Source organism: Haliotis rufescens, unplaced genomic scaffold (genome assembly GCF_023055435.1).
Source record: "Haliotis rufescens isolate VD_foot unplaced genomic scaffold, xgHalRufe1.0.p SCAF_2, whole genome shotgun sequence".
NCBI classification, from domain to species: Eukaryota; Metazoa; Mollusca; class Gastropoda; order Lepetellida; family Haliotidae; genus Haliotis; species Haliotis rufescens.
This window is the reverse complement of record NW_025963890.1, coordinates 37433130-37450218: the sequence shown is the minus strand read 5'-3', so window position 1 is coordinate 37450218 and position 17089 is coordinate 37433130. Positions and strand designations below refer to the sequence as shown.

The window sequence follows — 17089 nt, the reverse complement described above, 5'->3', positions numbered from 1 at the left end:
ACGTATTCTTGCGTTTTTGTATCATCCTACACAGGGACAGGTATCTTCGTCAGTCCTTCTGTCATACTAGAGGGGATGTCATCCTCAGTGGGCTTGTCACTCCTTGTGTGGATGATGTGTGGAGCTTTGACCTATTGTGCTGCTATGTGCTACGCTGAATATGGTGCGCTTTCTTGCAGTTGCATTGCATTATTCTCTGTACAGCCTTGGTTCTTTGAATATGTCCGTTTGTAGTAACGTATGCACTGCAAATGTCGATGATAAGTTTATTTGATTTATTCGTATAATGATCCTTCTAACAGAGCCACTGAAAAGTGAAAAGTCTGACGGTAACAGGGTAATGGTTATTTCTGGAAATATACCAAATGGATGGTAATAGAATGGTTCACCTAATGAGTTTAAAAAATGGTTTGTATTTTACAAATTCTCTTTCAATTCATTAAACATGTGTTTTCTGGTATGCCTATCGCGAACGAAACCATCGATCGCAAATGCTTCCTGATATAGGTATCAATCAATTTGTATATATATCTCGAACTTCGAGATTCATATTCACATAGAATTGGATACCTGTATAATATGATTTTTTACCTTGTACCTCAATTCAAATATTCTAAATGATTCACATACACTCATAATACTCAGTACAGTTGGTACAATGTACATGTACGAACATAAATTGCTGAAAGCAAATTCTTAATGGGTTCTTACCTTTTTATATTTATATTCGTCTTTCACCAATCAAGTGAAAGATACTACTAATTATTTTATACGTGAAGCCTTCGGAGACTTGGGCGGTTTTTTGTTCCTGTGGACAGATGTTTTCCTTGGCCGTCCCCTGTCCACGGCCCTTGCGTGTTTGGCGGCCTCAGAGTACATCGTGAGGCCCCTCTTCCTGCAATGTCCAGACATGGCGCCTACAACATCCAAAGTCATGCTGGGATTTGTCATCTGTGGTAATAGATGCCTTCATAACAGTAACTGTTATCACCTCAAATTTTGAACAAAGAAATGATTCGACATTATTAATTATTTACACATATAAATATCATACTCTTAATGGGGTACCCGTGGTCAATTGGTTTGAAGGTGTATTTCACAATACAAAATATAGTCCCTCAGCAGTTCCAAGATCTGCCAACAGTTGGTTCCAATTCCAGAGTCACCGCGACTGTGATCCTTGGTTTGTCAGTATTTTCCTTGAGATCCTTTTGAGGTTGGTTGGTTGGTTTGTTGTTTAACGCCGCAATATTCCAGCCATATGTCGGCGGTCTGTAAATAATCGAGTCTGGATGAGACAATTCAGTGATTAATATAATGAGCATTGATCAACGCAATTGGGATCGATGACATGCATCAACCAAGTCAGCGAGCCTGACCACCCGATCACGTTAGTCGCCTCTTACGACAAACATAGTCGCCTTTTACGGCAAGCAAATGATTCTGATGCAATTTCGACTTGTGATGCGTGTTCCAGTGGTTTATTTTTAGGTGAACAATTGACCTGCCTTCGCATGTGTTTGTGACGGGTGCCACCGGTGGGGCAGCATGCCTTCGCCTTTTCGCGAACACCTGGTGTCATCACTCTCTAAAAGTGATTCATAAACACATGCTCATGATGTGGTCTGAATCGTACATTCGACTCTGATAAAGGCAGAAATTTCTCGTGAATATGGAAACGGTTTTGTCGCTCTATTGCAACAAAGTGAAAAACGTGTATGATTTGCATCGCTTTGGACCTTCATCCCAAAGTATGCTGACTCACTGTGATATTCACACACTGGTATGGTGAACCATAGTGGTAAACGTCACTTTACTCGAACCTCAAACCTACACGCCATGTTCATTGTGGGGTTAAACAACATTCACTGAGGTACTTACGTTTCAGCCTTCTTCGTGGCGGCCAATATGTACAGCGTCAAGCTTGGAGCCCGACTACAGACTGCGACCACTGTGTGTAAAGTCACGGCACTACTCGCCATCATCGTTGCTGGTATGGTTCATATTGGGCAAGGTAAATAGATAGACAGACACCAAGTGACAGACAGCAGCAAGAAATAATTCTTGTGATTGAAAATTATTCTTGAAAATTACAAACAGGATTGTTGATAGATTTCACTGGCATTTTAAAAGCTGTAGTATGAATTAAGACAGAGCTGACACACTGATTTCAACTTCGAATTCTTTATTGTTCCAATGCGATGTGTCAGTTCAGGTGCTTGTACCTTTAGGGGCGGCGGGGTAGCCTTGTGGTTAAGGCGTTCGCTCGTCACGCCGAAGACCCGGGTTCGAATCCCCACATGGGTACAATGTTGAAATGCCCATTTCTGGTGTCCCCCGTCGTGATATTGCTTGAATATGGCTAAACGCGGCGTAAAACCATACTCACTCACTCGCTTGTACCTTTAACAATAACACGTTCACTCAGACCTATTAATCAACTCTTCGGGATTGCTGACAGGAGAAACAGAATAGTTCATGGTTGTTGGTTGGTTTGTTGTTTAACGCCGCACTCAGCAATATTCAAGCTATATGACGGCGGTCTGTAAATAATCGAGTCTGGACCAGACAATCCAGTGATTGACATCACGAGCATCGATCCACGCAATTGGGATCGATGACATGCATCAACCCAAGTCAGCGAGCCTGACCACCCGATCCCGTTAGTCACCTTTTACGACAAGCATAGTCGCCTTTTACGGCAAGCATGGGTTGCTGAAGACCTATTCTACCCCGGAATCTTCACGGGTCGAATAGTTCACGTCATGCGATGTCCATAGTTCGCAACCTTTCCACAATCCCGGAAGCTGTAATTCGACCCCAGTGTAAACATCGGTCTGTCAGCTTCTGGGGCAGAATATATAATTTCCCAATACTGAATGCCTGTCGTAACTGCCGACTGAGGCTGGTTACAAGATATGACCCAAGTTTTTTGTCGGAATGGAATAGCTGGAATACTGCTGACCTTCGGCGTAACACAACATTCAACAAACTGTCCAAGTCAACGACTTGGTAAATGTTGGGCTTTCTTCACACATTTAGCTAATACATATAATTGAACTATTGTTCAAAGCGGCATTCAGCATATGGCAGCTTCTGTCTAAAATCCATCTTTACGGAGTGATACGTATGTTGTACATTCAATTTAGAATTAAGAAAAGTTGCTTTTAAACATATTCCAGGACACACAGAAAACTTCAGTGAACCATTCAAAACCACCAACCTTACGCCAGGCGGTGTTGCTCTGGCGTTCTATGCAGGGCTGTTTGCATTTAGTGGCTGGTGAGCTGTGTTTAAAAACAAATGATACTGTATCCGGTGTCCCGGTATAAACTCTCCCCCGTACAAATTCTCCCCCCGGAGAGTTTATACCGGTACAGATTCTCCCCCGGAGAATCTGTTCTGAAATAAAATCTCCCCCGGGCGGATATGTTTCGCGCCCCCCCCCCCCCCCCCCCCCCCCCCCCCTCAGTATAAAGTCTCCCCCCTGATTATTCGGTTTGTTGCAATGTCTTTCAGTACTATATTCTTTAAATAGTTATCTTTAATGTAAGGAGGGTTACTTTAAAAAATCTGATTGTTTGAAAAAGATTGTTAAATGTAATGCTATGCCTTCTTTAGTTTTAACAAGGTCAGAAAATGTTCCTGATAAATACCCTTTCTTGTCACTGAGGGACCGACCATCTTACTACGACAAAAAAATCGTCACGATATGGCTGAAATATTGCCGATGTGACGTAAAGCATAAACTCACTCACTCACTCACTACGACAAAAACTTCCTATTGTTTAGTGTAACTGAATGTATGATAACAGGAGAATACTGCTGTTTATATATGATGATGTCACAATGTGATATATTGAAGTAGCAACCGATCCTGACTTATGATACTTACCAATTCGTTATTCTATTTCACATGGTGATTTTTATCAATGTATGTTGTGTTACAGGTCATGTGTCAATACAGGCGTAGAGGAGGTTTGCAACCCATACAGGTAGTTCATTCCCTATCAGCTGTTCGAGCTGAGATCAAATCCTCCCAGGCACATAAAAGACAGTTCATTATGTTTTATCCATACAATGTAAAACCGAAAACACAATACAATAACAAGGACGTAAATTGGCATTTAATTGTAATTCCTAGACAGAAATGGCTAGGTCATTGCTAATGATGAAATGGACCATTCATGTTTTCTTTTCCTTTTGTAGAAACATCCCGATTGCTATTTTTGGTGGACTCGCAGTTCCAACTTTGGGATATGTTTTGGCAAATCTTGCTTACCACGCTGTTCTCACTAATGACGAGATCCTATCGGGAATTGCTGTAGCCTATGTGGGTAACCATTATGCTCCTCCATAAACTATAGTTGAAGTTTTATAAATGAACTATACTAGCAACATTTGAACTCATTTCATGAGTAAGTGATTGACTGATAGTTTCTAATACGACATTCTGGTGTTCCCCGCCGTGATATTGCTGGAATATTGCTAAAAGCGGCGTAAAACCCCACTCACTCACTCACTCACTCACTCTAATACGACATAGTCCGCAATATAATAATATTTAATAATGTCGGATTGAATTAACGAATCTGGGCCAGGCTAAAGAATGATTGCTAGCTCTCAACTCTCAATTCTCAACTCAAGTTTTATTTTTAAGGGGAAAAAACAAGCACAGTGGTTCAAGAGAAAAGTTATACATTTTAAGCGAACTTATTAAATATAAAGCAAGACGGCAAGATAAACAATATTACATGAATATATACAAATAGAATAATGCACATTCAAAAGGTCATGCCGATATCATCAGAAAAGGACTCGACAAGGAGAATCTGGTTTTTTAGTGTGGATCCTCCATTGGCATTAAGTTCAAGGTCATCTATGTAAAGGAGATGAGTAAGGGGTGTTGGGAATCTGTGCTGAGGAGGTCCAGGATGATAACCTTCCTCTTTGCTTAGCAAAAAGCTTAAAGATTTAATGACAAACAGAAAAGCAAAGGACTGAAAGAATCGCCCTGGCATATTCCTCTTCTAGTAGAAATGGGCTCTGAAGTCTCCACCTGCCCCCGCGAATACATCTCAAGTTGAGTTGACCAGCAATTCATTGAAGACTTGAGTAAAACAAGTAGTCGCTAGGGGAGGTCAATACATTTCAGTGACTTCAAAAGCCATTCGTGAGGTACAGAATCAATTTTCTGTTGTCTATCCAACACATTGAGAGGTTACAGTGGTAAGTTTTAGCCTCTTCAAGGATCATTTTCTGAACCAGCAATTGATCCTCACAACCCAAACATCCCTTTCTGGCTCCTTCCTGCTCCACGTAGATAATGTAATTCGAAGCGCAGTACGATGACACGAGATCTGTAAGACACCCTGTATATAGTTTGTGCTGTGTGTTCAAACAAGTAATTGGGCGGAGGTTTTTAGGGTCAGTCAGATCACTTTTCTTTGGGAGAAGTATTGTTCGCCCTTTGCAGAACCAAGGCGGAACATCCCCTGTATCCACAAGAGAATTAAAACAGTGAAGTAATGGCATTTTGACACAAGGAACAGTTTCCAAAACCGGTTTCGAATACCATCAGGCCCTGGCGCCGTATCAGATTTTCATTTTTTAATGACATTTTTAGGCAATCAGGTGTAATGGAACACACCAATGATGACCTTATTTTTCCATGTACACTATTATTGTAATCCTCTACCCATAGTTCCTCGCGGTTACAGTTGCCGGGTAAAGTTTACAACTGTCTCCAAAACCTTTCACTGGAATCCATGGTGGGTCTTTTCTCATCACTCTCATTGGTTGCATTTAATTGCCTGTAAAATTGTTTTTCATTTGATTGAAACATTTTTTTTATGAAACAGTTTTATGAAATTATTTTTCTTATCCCACTTTCTTTTTCTTTCTGTCCAAACCTTGTACTTTGCCTTCAGAGAATCAAGAATTTGATTGAGAATTCTCATTTGTTCCAATTTTTTCCAAATTGATCTGTGGCGTTTTGACATAGATTGTCCTGAAGAACGCGATTTTAAGCAAAGTTCTATCCAGGACACATCTTTCCTTGTTTCATTCATTTAATTTGAAACCGGTTTTTCTGTTGATGTTTTTGTTTATTTCCCTTTTGTGGTTCATTTTCTTTGGAATCGGTATTTAGTTCCTCCAGTGTTTGAGCAGCAGCATACACGCAACAGTTAATTATAATGTCATGCAAATAGCAGTCCGCATTGAGAGTAACAGAAATAATGTCATTTAATTTATTAAGTTGATTCTGTGGAAATGATTGGTTAATTTGTATAATTGGCCTCCGTTTCTCAATCGGTAAATCACAGATTTGATTATAAAATGACATAAACAAAATATACAAGGGATCATCAGAAAGATCATCGACAGCAGAGGGGGAAACTCAAAATCTTTGAGGCCAACATCAGAGATTCCTTTTGTGAGCCCATGAGTGGGTCAACAGGTAGTTTAGGGAGAACAATGCGAACGTCCATTTGCAATTTCGGGTCTGCTGCTTGAACTGGGTGTTCACGCAAAGGCGCCTGACGAGCGTTGGCGGTAAGCTCACCAGACTCACGGCGCATATACAACTTCAGTCGCCGGAGCTGGTCGGGAATATTCTGTTCTGTCAGGTATGCATAAATTGGCTTGACTTTGTCCCAATGTTGCTTCAGTAATTTGCCATTTATATGTCTGGCCATCCTGTACCTTGCGCACACTCAAGTAGTGTGGACGTGAGTTGGTACGTCCAAGATATTCTTGGATGGGTTCTGTGCCTCCCCCTGAGGCAAGTCCCATCTCAAGTTTGGTTGGTTTGTATACCAGAGGGAGGCTGTCTGGGCTGCGGGGTTGAACAATGAGTTTTTTTCTTGGCGTTCTGTAACCCAGTAGTTGACCAGCTTCGGGGGGTTAGCCTAAACTGAGTGATGTACGTTTAGTTCAGGGGAATAAATCCTCCCTATCTAGGCCCACCACGGAGAGGTGTACATCATGAGGCCCTATAATTATTATTATTATTATCATTATTATTATTATTATTATTATCTTTATTATTTTTATCATATAAGAATCTTCCAGAATTCGCAGGTGAATGTTTAGCCTTATCTTTTATCGCTGAACTAAACTTGTTTTTGCACTTGTTTATTTCAACATTATTTTCTTGGTATTCTCTAGATTTGTGTCGATAATCAAGTTTGTTGCTCGTTGGTTTGTGGTTAAAGTATCGTCGTTTGGCCTTATAAAAGGTTTTACGTTTTTCCCTACATTCTGTCCCAAAACAAGGTTTATAAGTTGGTTTTATGCTTGGCTGGCTACGGGGTGAGTGTCGTTCATCAAAGGTTGCACCTCAACAAATACATGAGCACGAGCAACGACTGAAGCTACCGGATCACATGTTGTAACTCGTTGTCTGATTCAGCTACTTCAGATGAGCAACGTTTCACGTCAGTAGGGTCCGATTGCACGCAATTTGCCAGTTCACCGTGACTGAGGCGCTAACGCTTTAATTGGCATTCTGGACAAGCTAGAGGTACTGTGAACCTATTTACACACAGAATCCTCACAGTGAGCTTTATCAATGGGCTCCAGGGAGAAACATATGGTAATCCATTATACCCACCAGGTTAAAAAGGATCATTTCATTGTGTCAAATTGGGGTAAATGATGTCAAATAAACATTTATAACAAATACAATCAAAAGATGTGATTAAAAAGACCCTAAGTAAAGTGTCATAGCCAGAGTCACCGTTATTGCAAGAACATGGGGTTTTTTTTATTTCAAGGGTTGAATTATATATATGTTCCTTTGGTTTTATTATTTTCTTGACTTTGTGTTTACAGACCCAAACATTTGCATCCATATGACATGTTAAATGCATGTTTCTTCTGATCTTTAGTGTGTTTTTAGCGTTTATCGACTGTTAATGCAATGATAAATAGTACAACTAGGACAATTTTGCTTTATTGACATATACAAATATCGTAAGGTAGGTACGTGTTCTAAAATCTCATTTTGACGAAAAAGAGGCATATCCTTTGTTGCATAGACAATGATACAACTCTTGTGTTTATGTACGTAATTTTGATGGAGATGAAAAATATACTTCATCTTCTACAAGGTATTTGGTGAAAGGAAATTGGGATTCTTCAAGTGGGCTATCCTCGCATGTGTGGCAGTATCAGCTGGAGGGATTGCTAACATTAACATCTTCATTTTCAGCAGGTAAAACAATAGCAAATATGCGAGCAGGTGTGGTGTGTGTGTGTGTTTATGTGTAGGTGGCAATCGTATTATCAGTATATAGATAATGACTTCTTTTACAGTTACGATGTCAGAAAAATCAAGACGTTGGTGCTAGAACAACTCATATACAAAATATTTTGAGTGTTGATAAATGTTATTTCAACCTTTTATCCACTTCTTATTGAAGTGCCTTTTGTAATGTCTGGGGTCGCTCTGTCCAGGGATATAGCTATATAGTATATAGCTGAAGCATGTGTGGCTCATACAAAGGAGAAGAAGAAGTTAATTCAGATTATGGTCTAAACAACGGAATTAACATAAAGCTTGAAGAAGATCTCTTTCACATGATAAAGAAGACAGATTTTTTTCTGGTTGGAGTAATGATTTATAAGATAATAATTATAAACATAAATGAAAGAAGAATTGGTGATTTTGTAATGCCAGTTTTGGGATTCTATATCTTTACATCGTTGTTTGAATATAGCCATGAAGCATTTCATATCCCCGCAATCCTGAGACAGCCACACATATGAAAACCCAGTTTGAAACAAAGTTAGTTTGACCATTTTCGTCAAATGCATTTTATATATAGTAACAGGCATACGGATATCTTGTTTCATGAAATCTAAGTAGTCGACACAAGTGGTTTATAAAACGACTGTAATGGTGTACACACAATGATGTTCTTCCCAGCTCTCCTAGAATTGCATTTGTTGATGTTCTATTACCAGTAGAAAGAACACTTTTAAAGAAATTACTTTGAACCTTTTCTATGCTTTTTCTATAGGCACATCCCCAAATATCTGTGCCATAAAAAAACAGGAGCAATCTTTGAATCAAATATTTTAGCAGCACTAGAAAATGGGAGAGATGGGAATTTGTGGCTCATACAAAGTGCTGTTTGGAGGTCGAAACTCATGTATTCTTGATTTGATCATTTCATTGTAAGTCGCTGAACTTTATAACATTGTCACAAACTTTACCTGCCAGAACATGATTTATGATATTGCAGTGTTCTTTAAATTGGACGTACAATGCCGGATTAAAAAGATATATGACCAAATTAATCGCGTATACTAGAATAGCCAACACCTACGTTCGGGGTTCTAAACTTTGTTTCTAAAAATGTTTAGAACGTACTTTGTTGGAGGACGTGATGGACTGTTTCCTCGGTTCATTAGCATGATCAACGTACAGAGAAGGACTCCACAACCTTCCATTCTTTTGATGGTAAGGGGGACAAATTTGTATCTTTTGTCGTTTCCACATTTCACAATTTAACATGTTATTACTTTACCAACAGCCTCCATAATTTTCCATTCGTTTGCCGTTAAGCAGGACAAATGTCACTGTTACGTGCAGGAAATTAAAACTTAATACCCCAGCCTGTGTGTTAAACAGAATAGCATATTGTATTTGTTCATTATTGTTTGTGTAATTTCAGCAAGATTCTAGCTTTATTACGGCGGGGGACAAGAATAGGCTTCACATATTTTACTCACGTGGGTAATCGAACCCAAGTCTTCAGAATATAGGGTGACAGTTTTAACATTTTGGTTACTCCATCTCCCTGTCTTTAAAACAATTTACAGCTTCTGGTAAAATATCTTCAATTACAGTTGATACTGGCGACAATCTACATGTGTCTGGGAGATATCAAGTCTGTGCTGGGAGCCTATTCTTTCTTCAAGGCTGGAGGGGAGTGTGTAGCAATCGCGGGAATATTCATCATACGCCGGAGGCATCCAATCAATGGCAATACGTTCAAGGTAGCGCCACAGCTAGTTAGAATTAGGATATACAGTGAAACCCTGGCTATCCCGTTAATGAACAAATAAATAGTGTGTCTGTAGCAATGTGCCTTTGATAAAAGACAGACTTTACTAAAAGCAGCCAAGAAGGCGACAAACAAGGTTTCACTGTATTCCTCATTCCACACCTGTATTATACACACAGAAGGTGATTTTTTATGACAAGGGGTGTAACGTTTCCTGAATCAAATTGCTTGTTTCATAAGTACATAGATTAGGTATTATGAAACATAATTCTTTTCAAAATGTCCAAACTTGACGCACCAGTGACCAAATGATACATGATGCAATTCTTCACTATCAGTACCATATGTTCCGTGTTTGTTTAAATGAACACTTGACTTGCCTTTCCATGTGTTTGTAATACCCTGTCATTCATCTCACCTTATCACTATTCTACATCACATGTTTAGGATATAGTCGGAATCGTGCAGTTGCATCTGCTTTTAGCAGAGATTTCTTATGGAAGGGTTCTGTTGCTTTTATTCACAAGAGATCAAGAAATAATACTAGATATTACCACTTTTTACTTTCTCTCCAAAACCGCCATGGCCAAAGCTCAGATTGCTACCAACCGTTACCAGCAGTGTGGCTATAGTTCCTGTAATGACGTGTTTACTGTATTTACATCACTTGCTACGTCTCTATATAACGAGTCAGCAAGTGTCTCAAACAAAAGAATCCCTCCCACTACAATGTAAATTATGTCCGGAAACAATTCTCTGCTTGTTCAGAGTGATTCAAATGGAGCTCAAATGTCTGCAGACATACTAACATGAGCATCACAAATAAATGCAAGAACAATCCTTTTGGGTTTGCTTTTGTATGGTTAATAAAAGCGACGAAGCCCTCTCTACATTCACACATTGTATTGGAATTCAAGCACAGATTATACGACTGCCTCGCTCAACCTTTTCCTCATAAACATCATCCAAATCCAAAAACTACTCCCAGTATAAATCGTGTTTAAATGTTGAAAAATACCTTTCATGTGAACTGCATTTGTATTACAGGAAGACAGTGTCAATTTTCAAACACAAAATAATAGTCACTGAGTGTATAAGCGATGATGCCAGAATGTAATGTGAGCATGAGAAGACAGAATGTTAGATGTCAACTTTTTTATTATGAAGAACACAACGTTTCGGAGTATATACTTACTCCTTCATTAGATGAATGGATGCTAGGATGCAGAGAGCATAAAATGTTATGTTCTAATTAATTCCTAGCTTCTATTTGTCTAATTAACAGTTGGCTTACTTGTATTTACATATTTTTACATATACAAGATATTGTGTTTCAATGAACATTAAAACCTCTGGCAACTTCGTTTTGCGGCATTGCTGTTTGCAGCGTGCAGCGGTTAAACAAAAGTGTTATATGAGCACCCGATAGCAAAACGATTATTGCGCGCTGTTCCCATTTAAAGAAACAAGTGTTTGAGTACCATGCTCCAAACAAACACGCAAACATCCAAATTGTGAGCCGAGCATGCACGTGCACATTGTGAATCAGAATTGTAAAGTAGAGGCGATGTCTTCGTGATTAGATGTATTGAAGGATGCATTGATTAATTTCAGAACACACTGATTTTATTGAACTTTTTATGAAGCACCGTTACTTTTTTCCGTTAGTATACTTTCATCTGAATAGCAAACAGTTGAGGAACAAACAATATATCAGCTACTTGTACCAGTGGTATGACAAATTTCAGTGTGTCAAGCATTTTGTCATATTAGATATAAAAATCATTAAATTGATTATTTCATTACGGTACACAATGCGAAATTATAAGATATCGAATTAAGGATTTTTTATTCATTTGGTTTTACGGAATACGGTGAATCTAGCAAAGTATGGACTCGAGATATTTTCATTTATTTGATTTTACGGATTCCAGTGAATATAGACAATGAAAAGTTGAAAAAAATAAATCTCAAAATCAAGAACTAAAATAATTCTAGCCTAACACTGTGAATTAGGGTTATCTTGGGTAAAAGGAGGTAAATTGTTGCTCAAAAGTAAAATAGGCAGTTCTCCTTTTATCCCCTAAAGGTCCACTGGTTGTTCCCCGCCATCTACGTTGTGTTCTTCCTGCTGCTGTCTGTCACAGCCATCGTCTTCGACTCACGCAAGTTCTTGCCCCCCCTTTTCTTCATGCTGCTGGGTGTCCCCTTCTACTACATGTCCAAGAGTCGCTGGTGGCAGAGGGGGCATCTGGCCACGGTCAATAGTAAGTAGCCCTGAGACCTTTCCTCATCATCTCATCATGTTCCCCGGTTTCCCTTACCTCTCTTGGGCTCTGCTCGGACATGTTTTGTAGTTTTTATTTTCTACATGTCTGCGGGGCGCTGGGGGGCAAAGATGTCATCACACCCAGTCAATTGTAAGTAACACTTCCCTTTTCTGCCCACAATGAACGTTTATCATTTTATTAAATAAAAGCGACAAAATCCTTTCCAAAATCATAAGAAATGTGTTCAAAACAGAGGCCACTGTGAGATTCTGGCTATTTCACAAGCGATTGTTTATCAATCACCATCAAATAATGATAATACTTGGTGTTCTCAATATGGAAAAGATGAGTTGGTTTCACCAGTTGTTTTTATTATTATTATTATTATTGCAAGTTCAGGTGAGTAGATCAGTGGAAGGGAATTAGTTATTTGACCATAATTGAACGACATTTGATCATTGATATACCTTCTTGGCCTAATTCCCTTGTTTTAGTTTTACCAATCCAAGCAGAAATTCTGATTCTTATGCAAAAGGAAACAGTTCAGCAAGGACGCAAAACTGGTGCCCATGGGAGATGCTACTTTTTGCGTAAATTACCTATTTTACTATCCAAATTATATTTGCTTTTATTTTTGACAAATTGTCCTGAAGGTCACCATGTTTAGATAGGTTAAGGCATTCGCCATGGAGAGCTCCGTACCTTTACCAATAAACCTATCATAATGGGTTGGAATCCTTGATTCGCCTGTGGGTTTAAGCAACAGTGTAAGTATGCATCATTGTGCGCATTCCTCAAGTTGACGTGATGTGATATAACTGAAATACTAGCCAAAACGGTTTCAAATCAAACTCATTCACGAACAGTAATATCACCACCCTCAAATAACTTTAGGGAGAACTATGTCTTGCCCCAAAGGAAAGCAGGTAAATACCAAAAAGAGCAAGGCAAAGGAAAAGTATAGGTGTAATTTTCCTTAGATAAATTACATCATCAATAACCTTGTAAAATCCAGTATCTAAGAAATTATCTATGTAGGTTTCAAGCATCAATTTGTCTTGTGGGGTGTGCCCTTGTCCTTTTCAGCATTTCGATATGTTTGAGAACGCCACAGAGAGATATCATTTCATCATTCTAAAACTGTCGACCCTTCAGAGTTGGTATCAACAGTTCATGTTCATAATGCGCTGGTGCTAAATGTATGATGAATGCATCCTTTTTCTGATCAGTGTCATCATCATCATAATTACTGTTATTTCAGAATGGATCACATTGATTTGTCATCGCCTGCTTCTGTGTGAACACGCCAACAAAGATGTAGTGTGAAGGAAGCTTCAACGTGAGTGTAACAATTGTGAAGACATTGTTGACACCAGGAGTTCGTAAAAGGCATGAGGACACACATTCCTTCCAGTTAATTACTCGTGGTTGTTTGCCTGCTGCTGTAGTGGCTATTCTATTTCACTAAAATATTAGTTATATTGATTGCAGTGGTAAATTTCAGACTTGGCAAAACCACATCAAGAAGCTGAACTGAAGCTTCAGATATAACGATGATCTGATAATGTTCAATAATGGTAAAATAGCCATTGATTTACCCACCTGAACCTGCAAATAAAAGAGACCAGCGAAAGCCCCACAAATGATTTATGCATATAGATTCAGAATAAAAAAATACTATCCACAAAACTGTATGACAAGATTGATGACTACAACTTTCCAATAGTCAACTTCTGCAGTAGTCAAGCAATATTCATGCAGATACAGCCTTTGATGTCTGCATTTCAAAACGTTTGACGTACAATCGAGCATAATCTTCCTCTACGAAGATTTCAAAGAGAGTCAAGCGATTCTTGTTGTTTGGTCAGGGTTAGAACAATCAAGGCCAACTTTTCAAAACATTTTATGGCAGACACGTGGAGGACATTTCAACTCTATATTGGTGGAAAGCTCCTGTTTGAGAGTGATTCATAAACACAAGCTTATGATATAGTTGGAATCGTACAGTGGACTGAAACAGCCACTGTATGAAATATCATTTCGTTTCTCCCAGTTGTCTCTTTTGGTCAATTCCATTAGATCATTTAAATATCTGGGTAATTTTTGTCAAAGTTTATCAAATTTAACATTACCTTGTCCCGAAAAATGAAATTTGATGATAAAAAAAACAAAGCAGATGACAATAAAACCGATCGCCCAAACGCATCACGGCAACGGCCATGGTAACCCGATGCACGTGAGTTTTGTGCAAATTGAATTCCACATGCGTTTGCCCCCTTTCTTGCCCTATAGAAATCCACCCAAATCGGATAACATTCATTCGTTATTGAATTGCTACCACATGCCAAAATTGACAAGAAATCAGCGACACCAAGCCCTTGGACGTTTGCAAGCTGGACATACCCCCGGCAAGTAGCCAATGCATTTCAAGGGTCACCAACCGATGTCAGGATAGTCAGATTGTGCGACAGCATCTTCAAGATCGCTTTGTTACTGCTGCGGAAACTGCTCGACAGACCATGGGCGCACACCAGCGACACATTAGTGCGGACACAGTGCGTCGACGATTGACGAGCAGACACCTTCTACTGTCACAGGCCACACCAAAGGGCCCATTCTGACACCACTACATCGCTGGGAACAGTTTTCATTGGCAAACACAGCACCAGCATTGGCGCCACCAGCAGTGGAGAAGAGTCCTCTTCTCAGACGAGAGCCGTTACTGTATCTCAACAGCAGATAGAGAGAGGGTCTGGCGACGCTGTGGGTAACGTTATTCGGATGCTTGTGTTCTTGACAGAAACTCGTGGGGTGGTCCGACTATCATGGTGTGGGGTGGAATTGGTCTTGCACAGAGGGTTGGACCTATGGTCTTCCAGGACATCGGTCCAGGGAGAGGCAATGGTGTCACTGCAGCTCGTTACATTAATCAAGTCTTGAGACCACGCGCCATACCTCATTTGGCACGTCGCCAGAACCACGAGTTTCAGCATGATAACGCCCGTGCCCACACTACAAGAGCAACAAGAGACTTCCTCCAGAAGAATGGCATCAGAACCATGCAGTGGCCTGCCCTCAGTCCCGATTTAAATCCCACTGAGCACCTGTGGGACACGATTCAAAGACGGCTGAATGACGTCCGACCAAGGCCGACAACTGCAGCTGAAATGCGTCAGGCGTTCCTCAGAGTTTGGGCTCAAGTGCCTATGGCGTTCAGCAACCGCATCATCCATTCCATGTATCGACGTTGCACGGCAATTATCAATGCACATGGCGCGCACACGAGATAATGACTTGTGATGCCATTTTCTCAGAGACTAGTGTTGTGTTTCACTTTAAGAATATTTGACACTTTAATTTCAACATTGATGACCAGTTTTACCATGTCTCAATGTATGTTTACAGTGTTTGGAGAAATAAGGTTTCTCATATATCTGTCTATGGTGACGTTTCTTTTGCGGTTAAGTATATATAATCTATACCTGTTACACTTCACCAAAATATAGTATAGAAGCTTCTCACAGAAACTGACACAAGAATCAACGGAACAAAGAACACACTTGCACACAAAAGTGATTTTAATTTATGCTTGTTTGAGGTTTCAACAACCAGAAGTTGTATGCCGTATGACATAACACAAGAAGCCATGCTGTATGTGCTAAATGGGCACAATGAATAAGGAAATACTATCAGGAGGCTTTAGAATGTGCGGGCGATGCTATAACAGTGACTGGATTAAATGCCTTATTAAATGAAATCAGAAAGCATTTTTACAGTGCATTGATGAATATCAAAAAAAGATATTTTCTTATGTAAGGAAATTCCTTTAATGAAATGTTACGAGGCAGTAGTCAATGTACTTATAAACCACTGAATATTGACTAGATTATAAGCCGCATGTTTCTGTATTATAAATATCATATATAAGGATTAAAAATTGTATTATTCAAGCATTTTGGCGATAAACAGTCACTTAATCAAAATTAAAAATAATCAATTACATAATTTCACTTTATGACTTAATTAATAACCTTAGCGTGCGTGAGTAAGATTCTATGTCGTTTTTAACAATATTCCAACAATGTCACGGTGAATGACTTTGCAAACCGCGTTTGAATACTATATTAAAGTGAACCGCCTTATTATCACATATTGCCAAACACTTCTCGCAATGTTTGTCCACACCCACACCAACACCCACACGGAAAAACACAATCCAAATATGTTGGGAACGTTAACCAATAGTTTACTGAGCAAGAACTCGCTGTATCGATGTATGGGATTGTTACGTATTAGATCATGATACACATTTTATCGAATTGGTTAACTGCATCGTTAATACTATCCATTTTATGATTAGCATAATTTCCTTGCACAATTTACTTATTTGACTTATTTCAACCGGAGGGCTGTATAAGTAATAGCTAGTCAAGTATCATGTGACTATGTAGGGCCAGTGGAGGAAAATACATTTCGAAATTACTTGATCGAGGATCATGGTCAGTGAGTCATTGCCAGATATCGTGAACATGCACTGCAAACACGAAAACGTCGTTTTTTTCCGTATATGGTCATTGGACGGAAAAACGACGTTATTTGGACGTTTTCAAACCATCGTTTTTCCGTCCAAATAACGTCGTTATTTGACATCGGAATTTACTGGGAGAGAACGATAGCGTTAAGCTCCTCCCTTTCTTGATTGACATTGTCAATCAAGCAACAGCGCCTACCGGTATTTCTACTTCTCTTTTTTCATTGGTCTGTCCCCGCGTGTTAGATTACAGGCCCGCGTTTGACGCTGCA

General features: G+C 39.4%; 2 protein-coding genes across 2 annotated transcripts; both read left to right on the top strand.

Annotated features, from left to right (window-relative positions):
* Nucleotides 1-804: 804 nt before the first annotated feature.
* On the top strand, nt 805-4360 carry LOC124111803 (Y+L amino acid transporter 2-like). The gene is made up of 5 exons (XM_046471630.2): nt 805-956; nt 1889-2014; nt 3183-3282; nt 3951-3995; nt 4210-4360. Exons 1-5 carry the CDS (start codon nt 911-913, stop codon nt 4358-4360), a joined length of 468 nt encoding a protein of 155 aa, XP_046327586.2. The 5' UTR covers nt 805-910.
* A 2641-nt stretch (nt 4361-7001) lies between these two features.
* Nucleotides 7002-14331, top strand: LOC124111753 (Y+L amino acid transporter 1-like). The gene is made up of 5 exons (XM_046471554.2): nt 7002-8218; nt 9373-9469; nt 9859-10008; nt 12106-12283; nt 13548-14331. Exons 2-5 carry the CDS (start codon nt 9422-9424, stop codon nt 13610-13612), a joined length of 441 nt encoding a protein of 146 aa, XP_046327510.1. The 5' UTR covers nt 7002-8218; nt 9373-9421; the 3' UTR covers nt 13613-14331.
* Nucleotides 14332-17089: the final 2758 nt, after the last annotated feature.

Coding starts and splice junctions, on each gene's coding strand:
- LOC124111803 (XM_046471630.2), top strand. CDS start 911: ATGGCGCCTACAACATCCAAAGTCATGCTGGGATTTGTCATCTGTG. Junction 2,015..3,182: donor TATGGTTCATATTGGGCAAG/GTAAATAGATAG, acceptor AACATATTCCAG/GACACACAGAAAACTTCAGT. Junction 3,283..3,950: donor CTGTTTGCATTTAGTGGCTG/GTGAGCTGTGTT, acceptor GTTGTGTTACAG/GTCATGTGTCAATACAGGCG.
- LOC124111753 (XM_046471554.2), top strand. CDS start 9,422: ATGATCAACGTACAGAGAAGGACTCCACAACCTTCCATTCTTTTGATG. Junction 9,470..9,858: donor AACCTTCCATTCTTTTGATG/GTAAGGGGGACA, acceptor CTTCAATTACAG/TTGATACTGGCGACAATCTA. Junction 12,284..13,547: donor GCATCTGGCCACGGTCAATA/GTAAGTAGCCCT, acceptor CTGTTATTTCAG/AATGGATCACATTGATTTGT.